This window comes from Scyliorhinus torazame, chromosome 9, assembly GCF_047496885.1.
Source record: "Scyliorhinus torazame isolate Kashiwa2021f chromosome 9, sScyTor2.1, whole genome shotgun sequence".
NCBI lineage: Eukaryota > Metazoa > Chordata > Chondrichthyes > Carcharhiniformes > Scyliorhinidae > Scyliorhinus > Scyliorhinus torazame.
The window spans coordinates 266,742,944-266,770,347 of record NC_092715.1 but is presented as its reverse complement, the minus strand read 5'-3'; the positions used below and the strand labels follow the sequence as shown (position 1 = coordinate 266,770,347).

Here is a 27,404-nt window from a genome sequence, read left to right as displayed (position 1 = left end):
GTAGACCAGCCTGGGTAAGGACGGCAGATTTCCTTCCCTAAAGTGAACCAGACCGGATTCTAGGATGATCAATGATGCTTCCATGACACCATGTTGTGAACCAGTAGTTAAGGAGATGCATTCAGTATCCATTGGGCTTTCCTCACGCATGTTCAAATCCAGACAGTTACACTTCTCACCAATTCCAGACTTTTATTTTCCTACTGAATAACCAAATTTTAATTCCTCCAGTTAAGGTAAGATTTGAACCCATGTCCCGGGGACATTAGCCTGGGCCTGTGGACTACTAGTCCAGTAACAATACCGCTACACTATCATCTCCTTGTATAACCAGAGAATCTGTTTCTATACTGCTGATTGAGGGATAAAGATTGGCCTGAACACCAGGTAGAAACCCTCAGCTCTACTTCAAAATAGTGCCCGGGCTTCTTTTTTGCCTGCCTCTAAGAGGGCAGTTTGGGCATTGGATTAACAGCATCCAAAAGGCAGCACCGCTGACAGTGCAGAACTCCCTCAGTAATGCAATGGAGTGCAAACCTGGGTTACATGCTCAAGTCATAGAATCCCATAGAATCCCTACAGAGCAGAAGGAGGCCATTCGGCCATTCAAGTCTGCACCAGCCATTGGAAAGAGCACCTTACTTAAGCCCACGCCTCCACCCTATCACTGTAACCCAGTAACCCTACCTAACCTTTTGGACACTAAGGGCAATTTAGCATGGCCAATCCACCTAACCTGCACATCTTTGGACTGTGGGAGGAAAGTGGGTGGCACGGTGGCACAGCATTTAGCACTGGTGCTTCACAGCTCCAGGGTCCCAGGTTCGATTCCCGACTTGGGTCACTGCCTGTGCAGAGTCTGCACGTTCTCCCCGTGTCTGCGTGGGTTTCCTCCGGGTGCTCTGGTTTCCTCCCAAAGTCCAAAGATGTGCAGGTTCGGTGGGTTGGCCATGATAAAATTGCCCTTCTTGTCCAAAAAAGGTTAGGTGGGATTACTGGGTTGCAGGGATAGGGTGGAGGCATGGCCTTCGTGCTCTTTCGAAGGGCCCGTGCAAACTCGATGGGCCAAATGGCCTCCTGTACTGTAAATTCGATTTTTGAAAAAAGGAGCACCTGGAGGAAACCCACGCCGACGGGGAGAAAGTGCAAACTCCACACAGACAGCCACCCGAGGCTGGAATCGAACCTGGGTCCCTGGAGCTATGAGACTGCAGTGCCAACCACTGTGCCGCTGTGCTGCCCTTTGGAGTCGGCCATAACTTTCTGACCTTAAGGTGAGAGGACGGCCTACTGAGACTCAGAAATTTAAAAGAAGCCTGCTCTGCTGTTGTGGCAGCTAACTTAACATTGGGCAAAGCGAATGGGCATCATCTGCTCTCTTGTTGTACCAAGAAGAGCCCGTTCTGAATTTTAAAATGCCCATGAAACCGCAACAGGCTGAGTGCCTTCTGAGCCAGTTTCTCACCAGAATGGAGTTGTACGAGGATATCGCCCTGCTTGGCTCAGATGTTTGTGTTAGTTCGAGCAAGCATTGCACCGCAGAAACTGCTCTGCATTCAGACAGAATGCGACAGCTGAATATGATTTGAAATGATAAACAATTGGTTTGAGCTGCCTGCCAGCTTTCTGGTTTCTCATTTGAGACGAGCTGCTGTTCTGAAACATCTCACTGATAACTGGTATGATACATCAATCACTGCTTAACATCAGGCCTTTTTAATCCCAATTGTGGAATGGGAGGGGTGCTCTATGAAAAAATAACTTTTTTAAATTAATGTCTTTGCAAAACTGCTATTTTTTCCTGTCATTTTGTACCACACCAAATTAGTTAACACTTGACTAGCAAGTACTCAGTAATAACCAACTCTTTTATTTTGAACTTGGCGTGGTGCACTGGCATATATTTAAAATGTAAGTCGCTTTTTTGCTTTCCATGTATTGCTTCAGCAACATTTTTTAAAGTTTACAAACTGGGGCAGTTGCCTTTTGAAACAAAAATCATTAGCCCATGCAGATGTTGATGCGCAGAGTGACCATTTCAAACTGATCAGGGATAGGTTGGTACGGGGAAATTTAAAACAAAATAAACCAAAAACTGCTCAGGGAGTTTGAAACCGTAAAATGCTCTGCTGAGCTGTTGAATGCCACGGGGTGAAAACATTTTAGTCATAGTGATCCCGCTGGAGCAAGCTCGGTGGAATTGGTCGATGGGAAAGCTTGCCTCGCACAATGAGCCTGAAGTGAAAATAATCATTGCGCTAGGACTGTTCATGTGACGGCAGTACAAAGGAGGCATTATTAACGGCTGGTGGATAATGCACGGCAGTTGTGGTCACACTCAACTTGGCAGCCTGAAGGGAGGCTGGTGTTTTCAAAACTAAAAGTGGCCAGTAGATTTATTTAAAGTGCCTTGCTACTCGTAGCGAGTGTGTCTGCGTGCAATATGTGATTAAACAGCAAGCAAAGTTCCATGTCATTTCTGAGTAGCATTGGTACTTAAATAATTGTTCATTCAGTAAGAGACCAGAAACGCCATTTATAGTTTTGCAAGCACCTAAACAGGGGAAAGGATGAGTTGAGAATGTTCCAAATTTCACTATTCATCACATGCAGACCAGTCACATCATTGACTAGACACGACGTGAAGCTAGAAGATGCTGAATGAATAAGGTTTGGTCTGTCCACCACAAAAGGAGAAACGGTATTTGATCATATATCCATAACAAAAGTAATGTCTCTGTTTAAAGCTGTAAGCTACTTAAAAGCTTTGGATTTCTGGTCATGTGCAGTGAATAGCTCTGAAATGTTGCCCATCAATTGCTGCATCAATGGACTTGAACACTTTCATCTCTGATGTGGAGGAAGGAGGGTTGGGTGGATTGGCCATGCTAATTCACAGGCCATTCACCCGAGGAAGGAGCAGTGCTCCGAAAACTAGTGTTTGAAACAAACCTGTTGGACTTTAACCTGGTGTTGTAAGACTTCTTACTCTACTTTCATCTCTGTTTGCTTAATTCAAATTTTGCTTTTATACACATGCAGTATCTTCCATAAGATAGGATTTAAGAACTGGGCGGTACGGTAGCGCAATGGTTAGCACTATGGTTCTATCCCAGCACTGGGTCATTCTCCATGTAGAGTTTGCACATTCTCCCCATGTCTGCGTGGGTCTCACCCCCACAACCCAAAAAGATTGTGCAGGTTAGGTGGATTGACCACGCTAAAATGCCCCTTAATTGAAAAAAAAAATAATTGGCTACTCTAAATTTATTAAAAATAAGGATTTAAGAACTGAAAGGTTTATTGATTATTGGAGATGTAACTCTTATTTTAGTCTTCAGATAATTTAATTGAGATTTGGATTCAATCCTGTTTGCCCCTTAGTTTTTCCAGATAAATCCCTAGTATTGAACAGACAGATTGCTTTTGTTCCTATGTTTTGTGGTGGTGTTTTGAACTTATTTTTGTTAAATTTTCAGAGTTTTTATAAAGGTAGTTTGCTTTAGTTTCATTCCTTTAAATACATAATGCAGAGAGTTTGGGGCTTAACTTTTTTTCCACGTTTCAGAGCTAGAAAATAAGAGCTGAATGGGTGATGGATTTGTCGACATATTAGCAATCGGTTTTGGGAGGCCAGTTTGTTTTCCATGTGACATCACCAAGAAACTTTCCTGGAAACCTGGTCACTAGTGTAGGGCTCAGCTAAGTGTATCAGGTGAACACAAAGCTGTCTCTTGCTGACAGCAGGACCAGACAGGCTGTGTTTATTCAATGCAAGACAACTTTCTTTAAAAAAAACAACAAGCTGCACTCCAAGCTTCATTGAGAGTCTTTGAAAGTTGCCCGCATTCGAACCGTGACCAGAATTTAAGAAAGGACTTTTATTTGTGACAATCTCTAGAAGTCCTCAATGCAACACAAACTGAGCTTAAAATGGGAAGCAAGCTGCCAGGCGTGAATATTAGTCCTGCTAAAATGGACTTTAATTATTCACTCTTTTGGAACAAGCCACCAGTACTAGTGTTTTTAAAAAAAATTAAAATAATTGGAAATGATTATTATTCGCTGCAGGTGCTGTGGAATGGTTGCAAAATGCCAACACTTATGAACAATCGTTATTATTTCTGCTTCACGTCATGGCAGAAATATTTCCAAAAGATATTTGTTGTTTGCAGTTATCCATTGCACAAGAACTTCCATTCTTCACAGAAGTCTATGGTTAGACATGGTGATGTTTTGCTGTTTGACCTGTTCGGGCCTTGGTTTTTTTTTCTTCCTTCTAACGGACACTGAGGAACTCGGAAAGCAAAGGGACCCAAAAAAATCAACCTTTTTCCTCTGGTCCATCTGCCCTTGTTTCAAAGTTGGTGTAGGCAAGGTGGCAACAAAATGTTGCACAGCAAGCAGCAAAGTGACAATGAGCAGGTGATCTGGATTTCTCCATTTTAGGAATTCTATAATGTTGGTTGAGGGATAAATATTGAGTAGGCCACTGGGGACAACAGCAGCACCCCCCCCCCCCCCCCCCCCCCCCCCCCCCCCCCCCACCCCAGCCCTTCAGCTCTTCTTCGGCAGCACCATGGGATCTTTCGCATCTACCGGACTACCGAGTATCAAAGAATCATGGAATTTACAGTGCAGAAGGAGGCCATTCGGCCCATCGAATCTGCACCGGCTCTAACAAAGAGCACCCTACTCAAGCCCACGTATCTACCCTATCCCCGTATCCCGATAACTGCCACTTAACCTTTTTGTTTGGACACTAAGAGGCAATTTAGCATGGCCACCCAACCCTCACATCTTTAGATTGTCGGAGGAAACAGGAGCACCCGGAGGAAACCCATGCAGAACAGGGAGAACGTGCAGACTCTGCACAGACAGTGACCCAAGCCGGGAATCGAACCTGGAACCTGGATGTGGCGATGAGGGGAGTTTCACAGAACTTCATTGCAGTGTTAATGTGAGCCTATTTGTGACAACAAAGATTTTTTTTTGTGTGATCTCCAGTTTCTAGTATTAATAAAGAGGGTTGTGTCAATGCATTCTAGAATGTAAAAATTCCGTTGTACCAGGAGGGGAGCAGTGATCATGCAAAGCCTTGTGAGCTCTCTGTGCCGAGATCATTACTCATCTTGCTTTCTCCCACTGTCGTGGTCAAGTATCTGTCAGAGGCCCCAGATTCTCAGAGTGGAAAAAACAAGATTCTTTAATTTTAAGTAACGTGGTAACTTGTGAATAGCAACATGAGCATTGGATCCTCAATGATGTCATGTCTTTTTGATCTTTGATATAAAAGGGTGCTATAGATGGTGGAACTGTCACATTATAGCTATTCATGACACTCGTCCATTGTAAAGGAATCTAAAGATAGCAACAAAGTCTGGACTCCTCCAGTCTGAAATCAGATAACATCACAAACAGTATGGAGGGACAGCAATAGAACATGTATCCAGTGGCTGAAAGGGAGGGTTGCAAAGCGACACCGTGCACAGTCCTGGATTATGATAAATGTTCAGTGCTCAGTTACTTTAATCCCAGCCAGGGGCACATTTCACCAGCCACATTATAGACAGGAGACCCCCTTGTTTCTGAGTGGAACAGTTGTTGAGATTTTGCTTTGCAGCTGTGTTTCTGCTGGGGGGCTGGTGGACATCAATCAGTGTAACGTGACCTTAAAACCCACTTTCACGCATATTGTAAACAACAAATGTCCCTGAGCAGGTATTCGCCAATTTAAAATCTTTCCAGTTACAAAGAAAAAGTGCAAAGACGGTTTTCTATATAAGATACTGTTTGAAAAAAGTGTGCTCTCAATGGCCAAGAAATGGATATTACTATGGATCATCAAGTACTGAATACGCAGAAATGTTTCCAGGGCGGTTAGTAACAGACAGATTTTAGGTAATTTGCAAAAGAACCCGAAGGAAACATAGGAGAAATTATTTTACACAGTGAGTTGGTCTGATTTGGGATGGTGTTTGAACAAAGAACAAAGAAAATTATAGCACAGGAACAGGCCCTTTGGTCCTCCAAGCCTGCACCCGACCATGCTGCCTGTCTAAACTAAACCCCCCTTTCCTCCCGGGACCATATCCCTCTTCCCATCCTATTCACGTATTTGTCCAGATGTCCCTTAAAAGTCACTATCATATCTGCCTGCCCCGGCATCGAGTTCCAGGCGCCCAGCACCCTCTGTGTAAAAAAACATGCCTCGTACATCTGCTTTAAGCCTTGACCCTCGCACCTTAAACCTATGCCCCCTAATTGACTCTTCCGCCCTGGGGAAAAGCCTCTGACTATCCACTCTGTCCATGCCACTCATAATTTTGTGGACCTCTATCAGGTCGCCCCTCAACCTCCGTCGTTCCAGTGAGAACAAACCGAGTTTATCCCACCTCTCCTCATAGCTAATGCCCTCCATACCAGGCAACATCCTAGTAAACCGCATTTGTCCCCTCTCCAAAGCCTCCACATCCTTCTGGTAGTGTTGCAACCAGAATTGAACACTACATTCCAAGTGCGGCCTAACTAAGGCTCTATAAAGCTGCAATGTGACTTGCTAATTGTTCAACTCGATGCCCCGGCTGGGTTGTGAATGCATACTCAATAGTAACTTTCTAAAGCATTTTGGAAGGGGAGAAATTTGCAGGGCATTAGGTGGAGATTATTGGGCAGTGGGATTATTTGCATAGCTCTCTCAAAGAAGCGGGACTGGCACGATGGGCCGAATGGCTTCCTTCTGTGATGGACGATTCTATGGGTGGGATTCTCCAGTCTCCTAGCCGTGTGTTTCTCGGCAGCGGGAGGCAGCGCGCTGGTGTCGTGATTCTCTGCTCCTGTCGCTGTCAATGGGAATTCCCATTGAAGCCACCCCACTCCCTCTGGAAAACCCACGGGGCTGGGGTGCACTGCCTGCGGGATCAGAGAATCCCCCTGCCAGCGAATGGTCGTAGAATTCCAGCCTATATTTGCTTTCAAGATAAATAACAAACTGATGGTTATTTTAAATTTTAGGCTGCAACTTGATATTTATAAATACATTACATCCTTAGTTCCCGGACATACTCTTTTGAGTATTTCTGCTCCAGAGACCACAGCAGGACATCATGCCAGTAGCGAGGGAGCACTGAACTGTTGGAGGTGTTTGCCTTTTGCATGAGACCTGACACTGTAGCTCTCACATTTAGACGCAGAAGAACAGGGGCTTCCTCTGCTACATCCTGTGCCCAATATTTAACCCCTCAACCAACATCAATAAAACAGGTTATCTGGTGATTATCATTTTGCTTTTTCTGGAATCTTGCTGTGCACAAATTGGCAGCCTCGTGTCCTACATTCCAACAGTGGCGAAATTTCCAAAAGTACTCTTTTTCTGGTTGCAAAATGCCTTGGAACATCCTCATGCTGTGAAACTGTAAATGTCCCTGACCTAAAATAAGATTATGCCAGAAAAGTCTAAGTGGCACGCTTCCCGTTTGGAATAAACTCACTCAACGTGTAATCGTGGATTCCGGCATAGTCCAACATTCCAAATGGGAAATTGCATTGCAATCCGATAAGTGAAGATGGAACAACACAGTTCGTTTAGGAAGCAGATGCGATTTTTAGGCTATCGTGAAGCGCACGAATATAGAAATTCCAGGCTATTTTGTGCATCGTCACTCTGTGTAGAATAACATACTTGATGTCAAATATTACTGTCAGACCTATCACCGGGGGCCATCCCATTCCCCATCCCATACAAAAAGGGCAGGTGCCAGACACACTGTAGGTGGGTCTAAGTGTAAGCTTCTGCACAAAGTGACCATTGTTCGTAAACCTCCTGATTCCTGCAGCCTGCATAGTCAGTCATCTCAAAAGCATTGACTTGTTTGTGTAATTGACTCGCTCTGCTCAGCTGCTATGGTTATTTTTATCCGCCCAGCTCATTTTTGTAAAAATCTGTATGTGTTTCTGTTCAAATGTAAATTGAGAATTTGCTCTTGCAGTTTGCACATTTATACAATGTCGCTCCAATGAAATATGTGCATTCTGAAATAAACAGCGCAAAGACGAGGTTTGGTAAGGCGCACGTTACTGTCGCAGACAAACTGTAGAAAATGTTGAATGTGAGTCTATAGTGAACATGTTGTAACGTCAATGGCAAATACAGCAATAACCTGCTCACTGACACTCAATTTGGTGGTGGTGGGGGGGGGGGGGGGGGGGGGGGGGGGCGGGTGGGGGTTGGGGGGGGGGGGGGCGGTGGGGGGGATAGTATGCTCTGCTGGTTGGAATCATACCTGGCACAAGGGAAGATGTTTTTTGTTGTTGGAGGTCAATCACCTCAGACCCAGGACCATAAGACATAGGAGCAGAATTAGGCCACTCGGCCCTTCGAGTCTGCTCCGCCATTCAATCATGGCTGATATGTTTCTCATCCCCATTCTCCTGCCTTCTCCTCATATAAGAACATAAGAACTAGGAGCAGGAGTCGGCCATCTGGCCCCTCGAGCCTGCTCCACCATTCAATGAGATCATGGCTGATCCTTTGTGGACTCAGCTCCACTTTCCGGCCCGAACACCATAACCCTTAATCCCTTTATTCTTCAAAAAACTATCTATCTTTATCTTAAAAACATTTAATGAAGGAGCCTCTACTGCTTCACTGGGCATATCATTGCAGGAGTTCCTCAGGGTAGTGTGTGAGGGCCAACCATCTTCAGCTGCTTCATCAATGACCTTCCTTCCAATATAAGGTCAGATGTGGGGATGTTCGCGTTTGTTTATGATTGCACAATGTTCAGGATCATTTGTGACTCCTCGGGTACTGGAGCAGTCTGTGTCCATCTGCAGCAAGATCGAGGGAACATCTGGGCTTACACGGCTGCAGCAGCGTGTACCATCTGTGAAATGCACTGCAGGAATTCGCCAAGGCTCCTTCAACAACACCTTCTATACCCGTGTCCTCTACCATCAAGAAGGACAAGGGCAGCATGGGAACATCACCTCCTGCAAGTTCCCATCCAAGTCACACACCATCCTGACTTAGAAATATATTGACCGTTCCTTCACTGTTGCTGGCTCAGAATCTTGGATCTGCCTCCCTAACAGCACGGTGGGTGTACCTACACCATTGAGACTGCAGCAGTTCAAGATTACAGCTCGTCACCACCTTCTCTAAGGCATCTAGGGATGGGCAATAAATACTGCTCCAGCCAGCGAAGTCCACAACTATAAATTGAATAGCTCTACAGCACAATCCATACAAATTGTAGTTCAGAAAATGTTGGATTTGTAATTATTTCTACAAACTGTGGATTAAATTTGCACATTTTTGTCGGGTGTGAATTTGACTTAGTCGCTCCTGATAAATAGACTTTAATATGAGTTCATGCTGCCTATCCTGTATCTACTTGTATAATGAAACAACCCCAGTTTCAAATTCCTAGGGGTGCACATCTCCAAAAATCTGTCCTGGTCCACCCACATCAACGCGACCACCAAGAAAGCACAGCAGCGCCTATACTTCCTCAGGAAACTAAGGAAATTCGGGATGTCCACATTAACCCTTACCAACTTTTACAGATGCACCATAGAAAACGTCCTATCTGGCTGCATCACAGCCTGGTATGGCAACTGCTCGGCCCAGGACCGCAAGAAACTTCAGAGAGTCGTGAACACCGCCCAGTCCATCACACGGACCTGCCTCCCATCCATTGACTCCATCTACACCTCCCGCTGCCTGGGGAAAGCCGCAGCATAATCAAAGACCCATTCTCACCCGGCTTACTCACTCTTCCAACTTCTTCCATCGGGCAGGAGATACAGAAGTCTGAGAACACGCACGAACAGACTCAAAAACAGCTTCTTCCCACTGTCACCAGACTCCTAAATGACCCTCTTATGGACTGACCTCATTAACACTACACCCTGTATGCTTCATCCGATGCCAGTGCTTATGTAGTTACATTGTATATATTGTGTTGCCCTATTATGTATTTTCTTTTATTCCCTTTTAGTCCCATGTACTTAATGATCTGTTGAGCTGCTCGCAGAAAAATACTTTTCACTGTACCTCGGTACACGTGACAATAAACAAATCCAATCCAACCCAATGAATGGGACAGTAGTGATCTGGGTCACAATCTCTCCAAAAGACAGGCTGAGCAAACACTCGACATTGTTTAATAAGAATGATTAAACTCTTTATATTCTGGTTCATGGACATGGAGAATAAGAGTTATGATCTGATCAGATCAACCAGTGCAATCCATCGTCAGGTATTACAAAAATAAGAGTGTGCTGTGCCTCCCCATATCACTGGGTTCTCGACCTTGAGTTAAACAATATGTCCTCCCTCTCGGCACTGAGTCCAATGGTAATGGAGCTGATATTTACCCCTCACCCAAAAGCCCCAAGAAGCCAGACTGACTAATCATTTACAGGCTTGACATCGCTGGGATCTTCCTGTGTGAAAATTGGCTGCTGATTTTTCGTGTATAAATAACGGTGACTATGTTTGGCCTTGCCACACTTTAGCTACAGCTTTCACAGCTCCCTCCTTGGCAGACATGATAGCCATTCTCCATATCGAAGAGATGTGTCCGTGTCTCTCCATAGGTAGATGGAGATCAAAGAGCTCTCCATCAGAATGGATGTGAGGTATTTTTGATTGCCCAGACATGCTAACAAATTGTTTATTGTTAGACTATGAGGGGGAACAGCTTCCCTTTAGCGTATGAATCACTTTTCTAAAATTGTGAGTGCATTTAAAAGTGTTTAGGGGGAAAAACAATTTCAGGGGTGGCTTCTCCATTGCCTGATGCCGAACTCGCGTTCTGCAATCGAGCGGCGAATGGGCTCCGACACCGAAATCGGGGCCGGTGCCGTTTTGACACCAGTCAGCCATGCTCCACCCCCTCGGAAATGGCGTCATCGCGTTGTGCGCCGTGCGCCATGGCAACGGTGTTGGCGCGTCATCATCCGGCCCTCCCGCGATGCTCCATCCCCGATGGGCCGAGTTCCCGACGGCGCGGGACAGCCGTGTGGTCTCAGCCGTGCGGGAACCCGGCGTGGCGGCTGCGGACTGTGTCCAGCGCCGCCACACCCGGCCGGGACCCGTGCCGCTGGCCGGGAGGGGCTTCCGCGAGGGCTGGGGGGGTGGCCAGGGGGTTGGGCTGTGGGGTCGCAGGTGGTGCGTCGGGTCCGCGCAAGGCCGGCACCATGTTGTACGGCGCGACCGCTGCAGGTCATCAGCCGTGCGCATGCCGGCCCGGGACTCGGCCATTCTCCCTCCGTTTTTGGCATGGGAGGCGGGAGTTTCACCCGGCTCAGGTGCTATCCTCTCACTGGTCCCGGAATCGATGAGGGGTTGACTCCGATTTTTGGGTTGTAAGAGACCTCACATTCTTTGTTGGCCCCGGCACTAAGCTGCTGAAACGGAGAATCCAGCCCTCGGTCTTATCCGTGAGTAAAGATAGTAAAGACGGAACAAGTGGCTTCTTTCTGTGTTATATCATTCGATGACTCCTGATGTAAGAATGGTACGAACACTGAGAAATTATAATTCTCTGGAAAAACTGAACAAGTTGTTACTCTAGAAAGGAGAAGGCTGACAGCTGGCCAGATAGAGATCGTCCAAATGATTAAAGGACTAAATAGGTTAGAGGCAGAGAAGGTGTTTCCACTTATGTAGGTGTCAAATCTAGGAGCTATCAATATAAGATGCTCACTAATAATTAGGGGCTGTTACACAGTACCTTGCCAATGTGGAGGAGTAGAGAGATCTTGGGGTTTATGTTCATAGATCTTTGAAAGTTGCCACTCAAGTGGATAGAGCTGTGAAGAAGGCCTATGGTGTGCTCGCGTTCATTAGCAGACGGATTGAATTTAAGAGCCGTGAGGTGATGATGCAGCTGTACAAAACCTTGGTAAGGCCACATTTGGAGTACTGTGTGCAGTTCTGGTCGCCTCATTTTAGGAAGGATGTGGAAGCTTGGAAAAGGTGCAAAGGAGATTTATCAGGATGTTGCCTGGAATGGAGAGTAGGTCTTGCAAGGAAAAGTTGAGGGTGCTAGGCCTTTTCTCATTAGAACGGAGAAGGATGAGGGGCGACTTGATAAAGGTTTATAAGACGATCAGGGGAATAGATAGAGGAGACAGTCCGAGACATTTTCCCGGGTGGGACAAACCATTACAAGGGGACATAAATTTAAGATGAATGGTGGAAGATATAGGAGGGATATCAGAGGTAGGTTCTTTACCCAGAGAGTAGTGGGGGCATGGAATGCACTGCCTGTGGAAGTAGTTGAGTCGGAAACATTAGGGACCTTCAAGCGGCTATTGGTTAGGTACATGGATTAGGGTAGAATGATGGGGTGTAGATTAATTTTTCTTAACCTAGGACAATAGTTCGGCACAACATCGTGGGCCGAAGGGCCTGTTCTGTACTGTACTTTTCTATGTTCTATGTTCTATGTTTTAACTTCATTGCAGTGTTAATGTAAGCCTACTTGTGATAATAAAGATTATTATATTATTATTATAAGAGGGAAATCAGGAGAAGCTTCTTAACACAGGGAGTGGTGAGAATGTGGATTGCGCTAACACGGAGAGTGGTGAGAATGTGAATCGTGTTAACAAAGGGAGTGGTGAGAATGTGGATCGTGTTAACACAGGGAGTGGTGAGAATGTGGATTGCGCTAACACAGAGAGTGGTGAGAATATGGATCGTGTTAGCACAGAGAGTGGTGAGAAAGCGGATCGTGTTAACAACAAACAAAGAACAAAGAACTGTACAGCACAGGAACAGGCCCTTCGGCCCTCCAAGTCCGTGCCGACCATACTGCCCGACTAAACTACAATCTTCCAAAAGAACAAAGAAACACAGGGAGTGGTGAGAATGTCGATTGTGTTAACACAGGGAGTGGTGAGAATATGGATCGTACTAACAGGGAGTCGTGAGAATGTGGATCGTGTTAACACAGAGAGTGGTGAGAATGTGGACGGCGCTAACACAGGGAGTGGTGAGAATGTGGATCGTGTTAACACAGAGAGTGGTGAGAATGTGGATCGTGTTAACACAGGGAGTGGTGAGAATGTGGATGGCGCTAACACAGGGAGTGGTGAGAATGTGGATTGTGTTCACACAGAGAGTGGTGAGAATGTGGATCGTGTTAACACAGGGAGTGGTGAGAATGTGGATCGTGTTAACACAGGGAGTGGTGAGAATGTGGATTGTGCTCACAAAGAGAGTGGTGAGAATGTGGATTGTGCTCACAAAGAGAGTGGTGAGAATGTGGATCGCGCTAACACAGTGAGTGGTGAGAATGTGGATCGTGTTAAGACAGGGAGTGGTGAGAATGTGGATCGTGTTAACACGGAGTGGTGAGAATGTGGATGGTGCTAACACAGGGAGCGGTGAGAATGTGGATCGTGTTAACACGGGGAGTGGTGAGAATGTGGATTGTGTTCACACAGGGAGTAGTGAGAATGTGGATGGTGCTAACACAGGGAGTGGTGAGAATGTGGATCGTGTTAACACAGGGAGTGGTGAGAATGTGGATCGTGTTAACACAGGGAGTGGTGACAATGTGGATAGTGCTAACACAGAGAGTGGTGAGAATGTGGATCATGTTAACACGGAGAGTGGTGAGAATGTGGATCGCGCTAACACAGAGAGTGGTGAGGATGTGGATCGTGTTAGCACAGAGAGTGGTGAGAAAGCGGATTGTGTTAGCACAGAGAGTGGTGAGAAAGCGGATTGTGTTAGCACAGAGAGTGGTGAGAATGTGGATCGTGTTAACACAAGGAGAGGTGAGAATGTGGATCGTTTTAACACAAGGAGAGGTGAGAATGTCGATAGTGTTAACACAGGGAGTGGTGAGAATGTGGATGGCGCTAACACAGGGAATGGTGAGAATGTGGATCGTGTTAGCACAGAGAGTGGTGATTAAAGCGGATTGTGTTAGCACAGGGAGCGGTGAGAATGTGGATTGCGCTAACACAGGGAGTGGTGAGAATGTGGATGCCGCTAACACAGGGAGTGGTGAGAATGTGGATGGCGCTAACACAGAGTGGTGAGAATGTGGATGGCGCTAACACAGGGAGTGGTGAGAATGTGGATCGTGTTAACACAGAGAGTGGTGAGAATGTGGATGGCGCTAACACAGGGAATGGTGAGAATGTGGATCATGTTAGCACAGAGAGTGGTGATAAAGCGGATTGTGTTAGCACAGGGAGTGGTGAGAATGTGGAATGCGCTAACACAGGGAATGGTGAGAATGTGGATCGTGTTAGCACAGAGAGTGGTGAGAAAGCGGATTGTGTTAGCACAGAGAGTGGTGAGAATGTGGATCGTGTTAACACAAGGAGAGGTGAGAATGTGGATCGTGTTAACACAGGGAGTGGTGAGAATGTCGATTGTGTTAACACAGGGAGTGGTGTGAATATGGATCGCACTAACAGGGAGTCGTGAGAATGTGGATCGTGTTAACACAGAGAGTGGTGAGAATGTGGACGGCGCTAACACAGGGAGTGGTGAGAATGTGGATCGTGTTAACACAGAGAGTGGTGAGAATGTGGATCGTGTTAACACAGGGAGTGGTGAGAATGTGGATCGTGTTAACACAGGGAGTGGTGAGAATGTGGATCGTGTTAACACAGGGAGTGGTGAGAATGTGGATTGTGTTAAGACAGGGAGTGGTGAGAATGTGGATCGTGTTAACTCAGGGAGTGGTGAGAATGTGGATGGTGCTAACACAGGGAGCGGTGAGAATGTGGATCGTGTTAACACGGGGAGCGGTGAGAATGTGGATTGTGTTCACACAGGGAGTAGTGAGAATGTGGATGGTGCTAACACAGGGAGTGGTGAGAATGTGGATGGTGCTAGCACAGGGAGTGGTGAGAATGTGGATCGTGTTAACACAGGGAGTGGTGAGAATGTGGATCGCGCTAACACAGGGAGTGGTGAGAATGTGGATCGTGTTAACACAGAGAGTGGTGAGAATGTGGATCGTGTTAACACAGGGAGTGGTGAGAATGTGGATGGCGCTAACACAGGGAGTGGTGAGAATGTGGATTGTGTTAACACAGAGAGTGGTGAGAATGTGGATCGTGTTAACACAGGGAGTGGTGAGAATGTGGATCATGTTAACACAGGGAGTGGTGAGAATGTGGATTGTGCTCACAAAGAGAGTGGTGAGAATGTGGATTGTGCTCACAAAGAGAGTGGTGAGAATGTGGATCGTGTTAATACAGGGAGTGGTGAGAATGTGGATTGTGTTCACACAGGGAGTGGTGAGAATGTGGATGGCCCTAACACAGGGAGTGGTGAGAATGTGGATGGCGCTAACACAAGGAGTGGTGAGAATGTGGATCGCGCTAACAGGGAGTGGTGAGAATGTGGATCGCGCTAACAGGGAGTGGTGAGAATGTGGATCATGCTAACACAGGGACTGGTGAGAATGTGGATCATGTTAACACAGGGAGTGATGAGAATGTGGATCGTGTTAGCACAGAGAATGGTGAGAATGCGCATCGTGTTAGCACAGGGAGTGGTGAAAATGTGGGTCGTGTTAACACAGGGAGTGGTGAGAATGTGCATGGCACTAACACAGGGAGTGATGAGAATGTGGATCGTGTTAGCACAGAGAATGGTGAGAATGCGCATCGTGTTAGCACAGGGAGTGGTGAAAATGTGGATCGTGTTAACACAGAGAGTGGTGAGAATGTGCATGGCGCTAACACAGGGAGTGATGAGAATGTGGATCGTGTGAACACAGGGAGTGGTGAGAATGTGGATCGCACTAACAGCGAGTGGTGAGAATGTGGATCGTGTTAACACGGAGTGGTGAGAATGTGGATCGTGTTAACACAGGGAGTGGTGAGAATGTGGATCGCACTAACAGCGAGTGGTGAGAATGTGGAGGGTGTTAACACAGGGAGTGGTGAGAATGTGGATGGCGCTAACACAGGAGGTAGTGAGAATGTGGGTCGTGTTAACACAGGGAGTGGTGAGAATGTGGATCGCGTTAACACGGAGTGGTGAGAATGTGGATCGCACTAACAGCGAGTGGTGAGAATGTGGATCGTGTTAACACAGGGAGTGGTGAGAATGTGGATTGTGTTAACACAGGGAGTGGTGAGAATGTGGATGGCGCTAACACAGGAGGTAGTGAGAATGTGGATCGTGTTAACACAGGGAGTGGTGAGAATGTGGATCGTGTTAACACAAGGAGTGGTGAGACTGTGGATTGTGTTAACACGGAGTGGTGGGAATATGGATGGCGCTAACACAGGAGGTAGTGAGAATGTGGATCGTGTTAACACAGGGAGTGGTGAGAACTTGGATCGTGTTAACACAGGGAGTGGTGAGAATGTGGATCGCACTAACAGCGAGTGGTGAGAATGTGGATCGTGTTAACACAGGGAGTGGTGAGAATGTGGATCGTGTTAACACAAGGAGAGGTGAGAATGTGGATCGTGTTAACACAGGGAGTGGTGAGAATGTGGATGGCGCTAACACAGAGAGTGGTGAGAATGTGGATTGTGTTAACACAGGGAGTGGTGAGAATATGGATCGCACTAACAGGGAGTCGTGAGAATGTGGATCGTGTTAACACAGAGAGTGGTGAGAATGTGGATGGCGCTAACACAGGAAGTGGTGAGAATGTGGATTGTGTTCACACAGAGAGTGGTGAGAATGTGGATCGCGCTAACGCCGGGAGTGGTGAGAATGTGGATCGTGTTAACACAGGGAGTGGTGAGAATGTGGATTGTGAGAACACAGAGAGTGGTGAGAATGTGGATCGTGTTAACACAGGGAGTGGTGAGAATGTGGATCGCGCTAACACAGAGAGTGGTGAGAATGTGGATCGTGTTAACACAGAGAGTGGTGAGAATGTGGATTGTGTTAACACAGGGAGTGGTGAGAATGTGGATCACGCTAACACGGAGTGGTGAGAATGTGGATCGTGTTAACACAGGGAGTGGTGAGAATGTGGATCGCACTAACAGGGAGTGGTGAGAATGTGGATCGTGTTAACACAGAGAGTGGTGAGAATGTGGATTGCGCTAACAGGGAATCGTGAGAATGTGGATCGTGTTAACACAGGGAGTGATGAGAATGTGGATCGTGTTAACACAGAGAGTGGTGAGAATGTGGATTGCGCTAACACAGGGAGTGGTGAGAATGTGGATCGCGCTAACACAGGGAGTGGTGAGAATGTGGATCGCGCTAACACAGGGAGTGGTGAGAATGTGGATCATGTTAACACAGGGAGTGGTGAGAATGTGGATCGCGCTAACACAGGGAGTGGTGAGAATGTGGATCGTGTTAACACAGGGAGTGGTGAGAATGTGGATCGCGCTAACACAGGGAGTGGTGAGAATGTGGATCGCGCTAACACAGGGAGTGGTGAGAATGTGGATCGTGTTAACACAGAGAGTGGTGAGAATGTGGATTGTGTTAACACAGGGAGTGGTGAGAATATGGATCGCACTAACAGGGAGTCGTGAGAATGTGGTTTGTGTTAACACAGGGAGTGGTGAGAATGTGGATGGCGCTAACACAGGAAGTGGTGAGAATGTGGATTGTGTTAACACAGAGAGTGGTGAGAATGTGGATCGCACTAACTCCGGGAGTGGTGAGAATGTGGATCGTGTTAACACAGGGAGTGGTGAGAATGTGGATCGTGTGAACACGGAGTGGTGAGAATGTGGATCGTGTTAACACAGGGAGTGGTGAGAACGTGGATCGTGTTAACACAGGGAGTGGTGAGAATGTGGATCGCACTAACAGCGAGTGCTGAGAATGTGGATCGTGTTAACACAGGGAGTGGTGAGAATGTGGATCGTGTTAACACAAGGAGAGGTGAGAATGTGGATCGTGTTAACACAGGGAGTGGTGAGAATGTGGTTGGCGCTAACACAGAGAGTGGTGAGAATGTGGATTGTGTTAACACAGGGAGTGGTGAGAATATGGATCGCACTAACAGGGAGTCGTGAGAATGTGGATCGTGTTAACACAGAGAGTGGTGAGAATGTGGATGGCGCTAACACAGGAAGTGGTGAGAATGTGGATTGTGTTAACACAGAGAGTGGTGAGAATGTGGATCGCGCTAACACCGGGAGTGGTGAGAATGTGGATCGTGTTAACACAGGGAGTGGTGAGAATGTGGATCATGTGAACACAGGGAGTGGTGAGAATGTGGATCGCGTTAACACAGGGAGTGGTGAGAATGTGGATCGCGCTAACACAGAGAGTGGTGAGAATGTGGATCGTGTTAACACAGGGAGTGGTGAGAATGTGGATCGTGTTAACACCGGGAGTGGTGACAATGTGGATCGTGTTAACACAGAGAGTGGTGAGAATGTGGATTGCGCTAACACAGAGAGTGGTGAGAATGTGGATTGCGCTAACACAGAGAGTGGTGAGAATGTAGATTGTGTTAACACAGGGAGTGGTGAGAATGTGGATCGCGCTAACACAGGGAGCGGTGAGAATGTGGATCGCGCTAACACAGGGAATGGTGAGAATGTGGATCATGTTAACACAGAGAGTGGTGAGAATGTGGATCATGTTAACACAGAGAGTGGTGAGAATGTGGATCGTGTTAACACAGGGAGTGGTGAGAATGTGCATGGCGCTAACACAGGGAGTGATGAGAATGTGGATCGTGTGAACACAGGGAGTGGTGAGAATGTGGATTGTGTTCACACAGGGAGTGGTGAGAATGTGGATGGCCCTAACACAGGGAGTGGTGAGAATGTGGATGGCGCTAACACAAGGAGTGGTGAGAATGTGGATCGCGCTAACAGGGAGTGGTGAGAATGTGGATCGCGCTAACAGGGAGTGGTGAGAATGTGGATCATGCTAACACAGGGACTGGTGAGAATGTGGATCATGTTAACACAGGGAGTGATGAGAATGTGGATCGTGTTAGCACAGAGAATGGTGAGAATGCGCATCGTGTTAGCACAGGGAGTGGTGAAAATGTGGGTCGTGTTAACACAGGGAGTGGTGAGAATGTGCATGGCACTAACACAGGGAGTGATGAGAATGTGGATCGTGTTAGCACAGAGAATGGTGAGAATGCGCATCGTGTTAGCACAGGGAGTGGTGAAAATGTGGATCGTGTTAACACAGAGAGTGGTGAGAATGTGCATGGCGCTAACACAGGGAGTGATGAGAATGTGGATCGTGTGAACACAGGGAGTGGTGAGAATGTGGATCGCACTAACAGCGAGTGGTGAGAATGTGGATCGTGTTAACACGGAGTGGTGAGAATGTGGATCGTGTTAACACAGGGAGTGGTGAGAATGTGGATCGCACTAACAGCGAGTGGTGAGAATGTGGAGGGTGTTAACACAGGGAGTGGTGAGAATGTGGATGGCGCTAACACAGGAGGTAGTGAGAATGTGGGTCGTGTTAACACAGGGAGTGGTGAGAATGTGGATCGCGTTAACACGGAGTGGTGAGAATGTGGATCGCACTAACAGCGAGTGGTGAGAATGTGGATCGTGTTAACACAGGGAGTGGTGAGAATGTGGATTGTGTTAACACAGGGAGTGGTGAGAATGTGGATGGCGCTAACACAGGAGGTAGTGAGAATGTGGATCGTGTTAACACAGGGAGTGGTGAGAATGTGGATCGTGTTAACACAAGGAGTGGTGAGACTGTGGATTGTGTTAACACGGAGTGGTGGGAATATGGATGGCGCTAACACAGGAGGTAGTGAGAATGTGGATCGTGTTAACACAGGGAGTGGTGAGAACTTGGATCGTGTTAACACAGGGAGTGGTGAGAATGTGGATCGCACTAACAGCGAGTGGTGAGAATGTGGATCGTGTTAACACAGGGAGTGGTGAGAATGTGGATCGTGTTAACACAAGGAGAGGTGAGAATGTGGATCGTGTTAACACAGGGAGTGGTGAGAATGTGGATGGCGCTAACACAGAGAGTGGTGAGAATGTGGATTGTGTTAACACAGGGAGTGGTGAGAATATGGATCGCACTAACAGGGAGTCGTGAGAATGTGGATCGTGTTAACACAGAGAGTGGTGAGAATGTGGATGGCGCTAACACAGGAAGTGGTGAGAATGTGGATTGTGTTCACACAGAGAGTGGTGAGAATGTGGATCGCGCTAACGCCGGGAGTGGTGAGAATGTGGATCGTGTTAACACAGGGAGTGGTGAGAATGTGGATTGTGAGAACACAGAGAGTGGTGAGAATGTGGATCGTGTTAACACAGGGAGTGGTGAGAATGTGGATCGCGCTAACACAGAGAGTGGTGAGAATGTGGATCGTGTTAACACAGAGAGTGGTGAGAATGTGGATTGTGTTAACACAGGGAGTGGTGAGAATGTGGATCACGCTAACACGGAGTGGTGAGAATGTGGATCGTGTTAACACAGGGAGTGGTGAGAATGTGGATCGCACTAACAGGGAGTGGTGAGAATGTGGATCGTGTTAACACAGAGAGTGGTGAGAATGTGGATTGCGCTAACAGGGAATCGTGAGAATGTGGATCGTGTTAACACAGGGAGTGATGAGAATGTGGATCGTGTTAACACAGAGAGTGGTGAGAATGTGGATTGCGCTAACACAGGGAGTGGTGAGAATGTGGATCGCGCTAACACAGGGAGTGGTGAGAATGTGGATCGCGCTAACACAGGGAGTGGTGAGAATGTGGATCATGTTAACACAGGGAGTGGTGAGAATGTGGATCGCGCTAACACAGGGAGTGGTGAGAATGTGGATCGTGTTAACACAGGGAGTGGTGAGAATGTGGATCGCGCTAACACAGGGAGTGGTGAGAATGTGGATCGCGCTAACACAGGGAGTGGTGAGAATGTGGATCGTGTTAACACAGAGAGTGGTGAGAATGTGGATTGTGTTAACACAGGGAGTGGTGAGAATATGGATCGCACTAACAGGGAGTCGTGAGAATGTGGTTTGTGTTAACACAGGGAGTGGTGAGAATGTGGATGGCGCTAACACAGGAAGTGGTGAGAATGTGGATTGTGTTAACACAGAGAGTGGTGAGAATGTGGATCGCGCTAACTCCGGGAGTGGTGAGAATGTGGATCGTGTTAACACAGGGAGTGGTGAGAATGTGGATCGTGTGAACACGGAGTGGTGAGAATGTGGATCGTGTTAACACAGGGAGTGGTGAGAACGTGGATCGTGTTAACACAGGGAGTGGTGAGAATGTGGATCGCACTAACAGCGAGTGCTGAGAATGTGGATCGTGTTAACACAGGGAGTGGTGAGAATGTGGATCGTGTTAACACAAGGAGAGGTGAGAATGTGGATCGTGTTAACACAGGGAGTGGTGAGAATGTGGTTGGCGCTAACACAGAGAGTGGTGAGAATGTGGATTGTGTTAACACAGGGAGTGGTGAGAATATGGATCGCACTAACAGGGAGTCGTGAGAATGTGGATCGTGTTAACACAGAGAGTGGTGAGAATGTGGATGGCGCTAACACAGGAAGTGGTGAGAATGTGGATTGTGTTAACACAGAGAGTGGTGAGAATGTGGATCGCGCTAACACCGGGAGTGGTGAGAATGTGGATCGTGTTAACACAGGGAGTGGTGAGAATGTGGATCATGTGAACACAGGGAGTGGTGAGAATGTGGATCGCGTTAACACAGGGAGTGGTGAGAATGTGGATCGCGCTAACACAGAGAGTGGTGAGAATGTGGATCGTGTTAACACAGGGAGTGGTGAGAATGTGGATCGTGTTAACACCGGGAGTGGTGACAATGTGGATCGTGTTAACACAGAGAGTGGTGAGAATGTGGATTGCGCTCACACAGAGAGTGGTGAGAATGTGGATTGCGCTAACACAGAGAGTGGTGAGAATGTAGATTGTGTTAACACAGGGAGTGGTGAGAATGTGGATCGCGCTAACACAGGGAGCGGTGAGAATGTGGATCGCGCTAACACAGGGAGTGGTGAGAATGTGGATCATGTTAACACAGAGAGTGGTGAGAATGTGGATCATGTTAACACAGAGAGTGGTGAGAATGTGGATCGTGTTAACACAGGGAGTGGTGAGAATGTGCATGGCGCTAACACAGGGAGTGATGAGAATGTGGATCGTGTGAACACAGGGAGTGGTGAGAATGTGGATCGCACTAACAGCGAGTGGTGAGAATGTGGATCGTGTTAACACAGGGAGTGGTGAGAATGTGGATCGTGTTAACACAGGGAGTGGTGAGAATGTGGATCGCAGTAACAGCGAGTGGTGAGAATGTGGAGGGTGTTAACACAGGGAGTGGTGAGAATGTGGATGGCGCTAACACAGGAGGTAGTGAGAATGTGGGTCGTGTTAACACAGGGAGTGGTGAGAATGTGGATCGCGTTAACACGGAGTGGTGAGAATGTGGATCGCACTAACAGCGAGTGGTGAGAATGTGGATCGTGTTAACACAGGGAGTGGTGAGAATGTGGATTGTGTTAACAGAGGGAGTGGTGAGAATGTGGATGGCGCTAACACAGGAGGTAGTGAGAATGTGGATCGTGTTAACACAGGGAGTGGTGAGAATGTGGATCGTGTTAACACAAGGAGTGGTGAGACTGTGCATTGTGTTAACACGGAGTGGTGGGAATATGGATGGCGCTAACACAGGAGGTAGTGAGAATGTGGATCGTGTTAACACAGGGAGTGGTGAGAACGTGGATCGTGTTAACACAGGGAGTGGTGAGAATGTGGATGGCGCTAACACAGAGTGGTGAGAATGTGGATTGTGTTAACACAGGGAGTGGTGAGAATATGGATCGCACTAACAGGGAGTCGTGAGAATGTGGATCGTGTTAACACAGAGAGTGGTGAGAATGTGGATGGCGCTAACACAGGAAGTGGTGAGAATGTGGATTGTGTTAACACAGAGAGTGGTGAGAATGTGGATCGCGCTAACACCGGGAGTGGTGAGAATGTGGATCGTGTTAACACAGGGAGTGGTGAGAATGTGGATCGTGAGAACACAGAGAGTGGTGAGAATGTGGATCGTGTTAACACAGGGAGTGGTGAGAATGTGGATCGCGCTAACACAGAGAGTAGTGAGAATGTGGATCGTGTTAACACAGAGAGTGGTGAGAATGTGGATTGTGTTAACACAGGGAGTGGTGAGAATGTGGATCACGCTAACACGGAGTGGTGAGAATGTGGATCGTGTTAACACAGGGAGTGGTGAGAATGTGGATCGCACTAACAGGGAGTGGTGAGAATGTGGATCGTGTTAACATAGAGAGTGGTGAGAATGTGGATTGCGCTAACACAGGGAATCGTGAGAATGTGGATCGTGTTAACACAGAGAGTGGTGAGAATGTGGATCGCGCTAACACAGGGAGTGGTGAGAATGTGGATCGCGCTAACACAGGGAGTGGTGAGAATGTGGATCGCGCTAACACAGGGAGTGGTGAGAATGTGGATCATGTTAACACAGGGAGTGGTGAGAATGTGGATCGCGCTAACACAGGGAGTGGTGAGAATGTGGATCGTGTTAACACAGGGAGTGGTGAGAATGTGGACCGCGCTAACACAGGGAGTGGTGAGAATGTGGATCGCGCTAACACAGGGAGTGGTGAAAATGTGGATCGTGTTAACACAGAGAGTGGTGAGAATGTGGATTGTGTTAACACAGGGAGTGGTGAGAATATCGATCGCACTAACAGGGAGTCGTGAGAATGTGGTTTGTGTTAACACAGGGAGTGGTGAGAATGTGGATGGCGCTAACACAGGAAGTGGTGAGAATGTGGATTGTGTTAACACAGAGTTTGGTGAGAATGTGGATCGCGCTAACACCGGGAGTGGTGAGAATGTGGATCGTGTTAACACAGGGAGTGGTGAGAATGTGGATCGTGTGAACACAGGGAGTGGTGAGAATGTGGATCGTGTTAACACAGGGAGTGGTGAGAACGTGGATCGTGTTAACACAGGGAGTGGTGAGAATGTGGATCGCACTAACAGCGAGTGCTGAGAATGTGGATCGTGTTAACACAGGGAGTGGTGAGAATGTGGATCGTGTTACCACAAGGAGAGGTGAGAATGTGGATTGTGTTAACACAGGGAGTGGTGAGAATATGGATCGCACTAACAGGGAGTCGTGAGAATGTGGATCGTGTTAACACAGAGAGTGGTGAGAATGTGGATGGCGCTAACACAGGAAGTGGTGAGAATGTGGATTGTGTTAACACAGAGAGTGGTGAGAATGTGGATCGCGCTAACACCGGGAGTGGTGAGAATGTGGATCGTGTTAACACAGGGAGTGGTGAGAATGTGGATCGTGTTAACACCGGGAGTGGTGACAATGTGGATCGTGTTAACACAGAGAGTGGTGAGAATGTGGATTGCGCTAACACAGAGAGTGGTGAGAATGTGGATTGCGCTAACACAGAGAGTGGTGAGAATGTAGATTGTGTTAACACAGGGAGTGGTGAGAATGTGGATCGCGCTAACACAGGGAGTGGTGAGAATGTGGATCGCGCTAACACAGGGAGTGGTGAGAATGTGGATCGCGCTAACACAGGGAGTGGTGAGAATGTGGATCGCGCTAACACAGGGAGTGGTGAGGATGTGGATTGTGTTAACACAGAGAGTGGTGAGAATGTGGATTGTGTTAACACAGGGAGTGGTGAGAATATGGATCGCACTAACTGGGAGTCGTGAGAATGTGGTTTGTGCTAACACAGGGAGTGGTGAGAATGTGGATGGCGCTAACACAGGAAGTGGTGAGAATGTGGATTGTGTTAACACAGAGAGTGGTGAGAATGTGGATCGCGCTAACACCGGGAGTGGTGAGAATGTGGATCGTGTTAACACAGGGAGTGGTGAGAATGTGGATCGTGTGAACACAGGGAGTGGTGAGAATGTGGATCGTGTTAACACAGAGAGTAGTGAGAATGTGGATTGCGCTAACACAGAGAGTGGTGAGAATGTGGATTGCGCTAACACAGAGAGTGGTGAGAATGTGGATCGCACTAACAGCGAGTGGTGAGAATGTGGATCGTGTTAACACAGGGAGTGGTGAGAATGTGGATCGTGTGAACACGGAGTGGTGAGAATGTGGATCGTGTTAACACAGGGAGTGGTGAGAATGTGGATCGCGCTAACACAGAGAGTGGTGAGAATGTGGATCGTGTTAACACAGGGAGTGGTGAGAATGTGGATCGTGTGAACACAGGGAGTGGTGAGAATGTGGATCGTGTTAACACAGGGAGTGGTGAGAATGTGGATCATGTGAACACAGGGAGTGGTGAGAATGTGGATCGTGTTAACACAGGGAGTGGTGAGAATGTGGATCGCGCTAACACAGAGAGTGGTGAGAATGTGGATCGTGTTAACACAGGGAGTGGTGAGAATGTGGATCGTGTTAACACCGGGAGTGGTGACAATGTGGATCGTGTTAACACAGAGAGTGGTGAGAATGTGGATTGCGCTAACACAGAGAGTGGTGAGAATGTGGATCGCGCTAACACCGGGAGTGGTGAGAATGTGGATCGTGTTAACACAGGGAGTGGTGAGAATGTGGATCATGTTAACACAGAGAGTGGTGAGAATGTGGATCGTGTTAACACAGGGAGTGGTGAGAATGTGCATGGCGCTAACACAGGGAGTGATGAGAATGTGGATCGTGTGAACACAGGGAGTGGTGAGAATGTGGATCGCACTAACAGCGAGTGGTGAGAATGTGGATCGTGTTAACACATGGAGTGGTGAGAATGTGGATCGTGTTAACACAGGGAGTGGTGAGAATGTGGATCGCAGTAACAGCGAGTGGTGAGAATGTGGAGGGTGTTAACACAGGGAGTGGTGAGAATGTGGATGGCGCTAACACAGGAGGTAGTGAGAATGTGGGTCGTGTTAACACAGGGAGTGGTGAGAATGTGGATCGCGTTAACACGGAGTGGTGAGAATGTGGATCGCACTAACAGCGAGTGGTGAGAATGTGGATCGTGTTAACACAGGGAGTGGTGAGAATGTGGATTGTGTTAACACAGGGAGTGGTGAGAATGTGGATGGCGCTAACACAGGAGGTAGTGAGAATGTGGATCGTGTTAACACAGGGAGTGGTGAGAATGTGGATCGTGTTAACACAAGGAGTGGTGAGACTGTGCATTGTGTTAACACGGAGTGGTGGGAATATGGATGGCGCTAACACAGGAGGTAGTGAGAATGTGGATCGTGTTAACACAGGGAGTGGTGAGAACGTGGATCGTGTTAACACAGGGAGTGGTGAGAATGCGGATGGCGCTAACACAGAGTGGTGAGAATGTGGATTGTGTTAACACAGGGAGTGGTGAGAATATGGATCGCACTAACAGGGAGTCGTGAGAATGTGGATCGTGTTAACACAGAGAGTGGTGAGAATGTGGATGGCGCTAACACAGGAAGTGGTGAGAATGTGGATTGTGTTAACACAGAGAGTGGTGAGAATGTGGATCGCGCTAACACCGGGAGTGGTGAGAATGTGGATCGTGTTAACACAGGGAGTGGTGAGAATGTGGATCGTGAGAACACAGAGAGTGGTGAGAATGTGGATCGTGTTAACACAGGGAGTGGTGAGAATGTGGATCGCGCTAACACAGAGAGTGGTGAGAATGTGGATCGTGTTAACACAGAGAGTGGTGAGAATGTGGATTGTGTTAACACAGGGAGTGGTGAGAATGTGGATCACGCTAACACGGAGTGGTGAGAATGTGGATCGTGTTAACACAGGGAGTGGTGAGAATGTGGATCGCACTAACAGGGAGTGGTGAGAATGTGGATCGTGTTAACATAGAGAGTGGTGAGAATGTGGATTGCGCTAACACAGGGAATCGTGAGAATGTGGATCGTGTTAACACAGAGAGTGGTGAGAATGTGGATCGCGCTAACACAGGGAGTGGTGAGAATGTGGATCGCGCTAACACAGGGAGTGGTGAGAATGTGGATCGCGCTAACACAGGGAGTGGTGAGAATGTGGATCATGTTAACACAGGGAGTGGTGAGAATGTGGATCGCGCTAACACAGGGAGTGGTGAGAATGTGGATCGTGTTAACACAGGGAGTGGTGAGAATGTGGACCGCGCTAACACAGGGAGTGGTGAGAATGTGGATCGCGCTAACACAGGGAGTGGTGAAAATGTGGATCGTGTTAACACAGAGAGTGGTGAGAATGTGGATTGTGTTAACACAGGGAGTGGTGAGAATATCGATCGCACTAACAGGGAGTCGTGAGAATGTGGTTTGTGTTAACACAGGGAGTGGTGAGAATGTGGATGGCGCTAACACAGGAAGTGGTGAGAATGTGGATTGTGTTAACACAGAGTTTGGTGAGAATGTGGATCGCGCTAACACCGGGAGTGGTGAGAATGTGGATCGTGTTAACACAGGGAGTGGTGAGAATGTGGATCGTGTGAACACAGGGAGTG

General features: G+C 47.6%; 1 protein-coding gene across 3 annotated transcripts in view; it reads left to right on the top strand.

Moving 5' to 3' along the window:
- megf10 (multiple EGF-like-domains 10) overlaps positions 1-27,404 on the top strand; it is a 256,918-nt gene that overhangs the window by 6,956 nt on the left and 222,558 nt on the right. Inside the window, exon 1 of one of the 3 annotated variants that reach the window (XM_072517431.1) lies at positions 2,432-2,701. The exons of 1 other annotated variant lie outside the window; for it this stretch is intronic. Coding sequence is in view for 1 of the 2 variants with exons in the window: in XM_072517428.1 (XP_072373529.1) it covers positions 2,662-2,670 (9 nt within the window). In the remaining variant the exon portion in view is untranslated. Of the gene's footprint in view, positions 1-2,431; positions 2,702-27,404 lie in introns of those variants that run through there. One more of the 3 variants, XM_072517428.1, reaches the window with a different exon arrangement.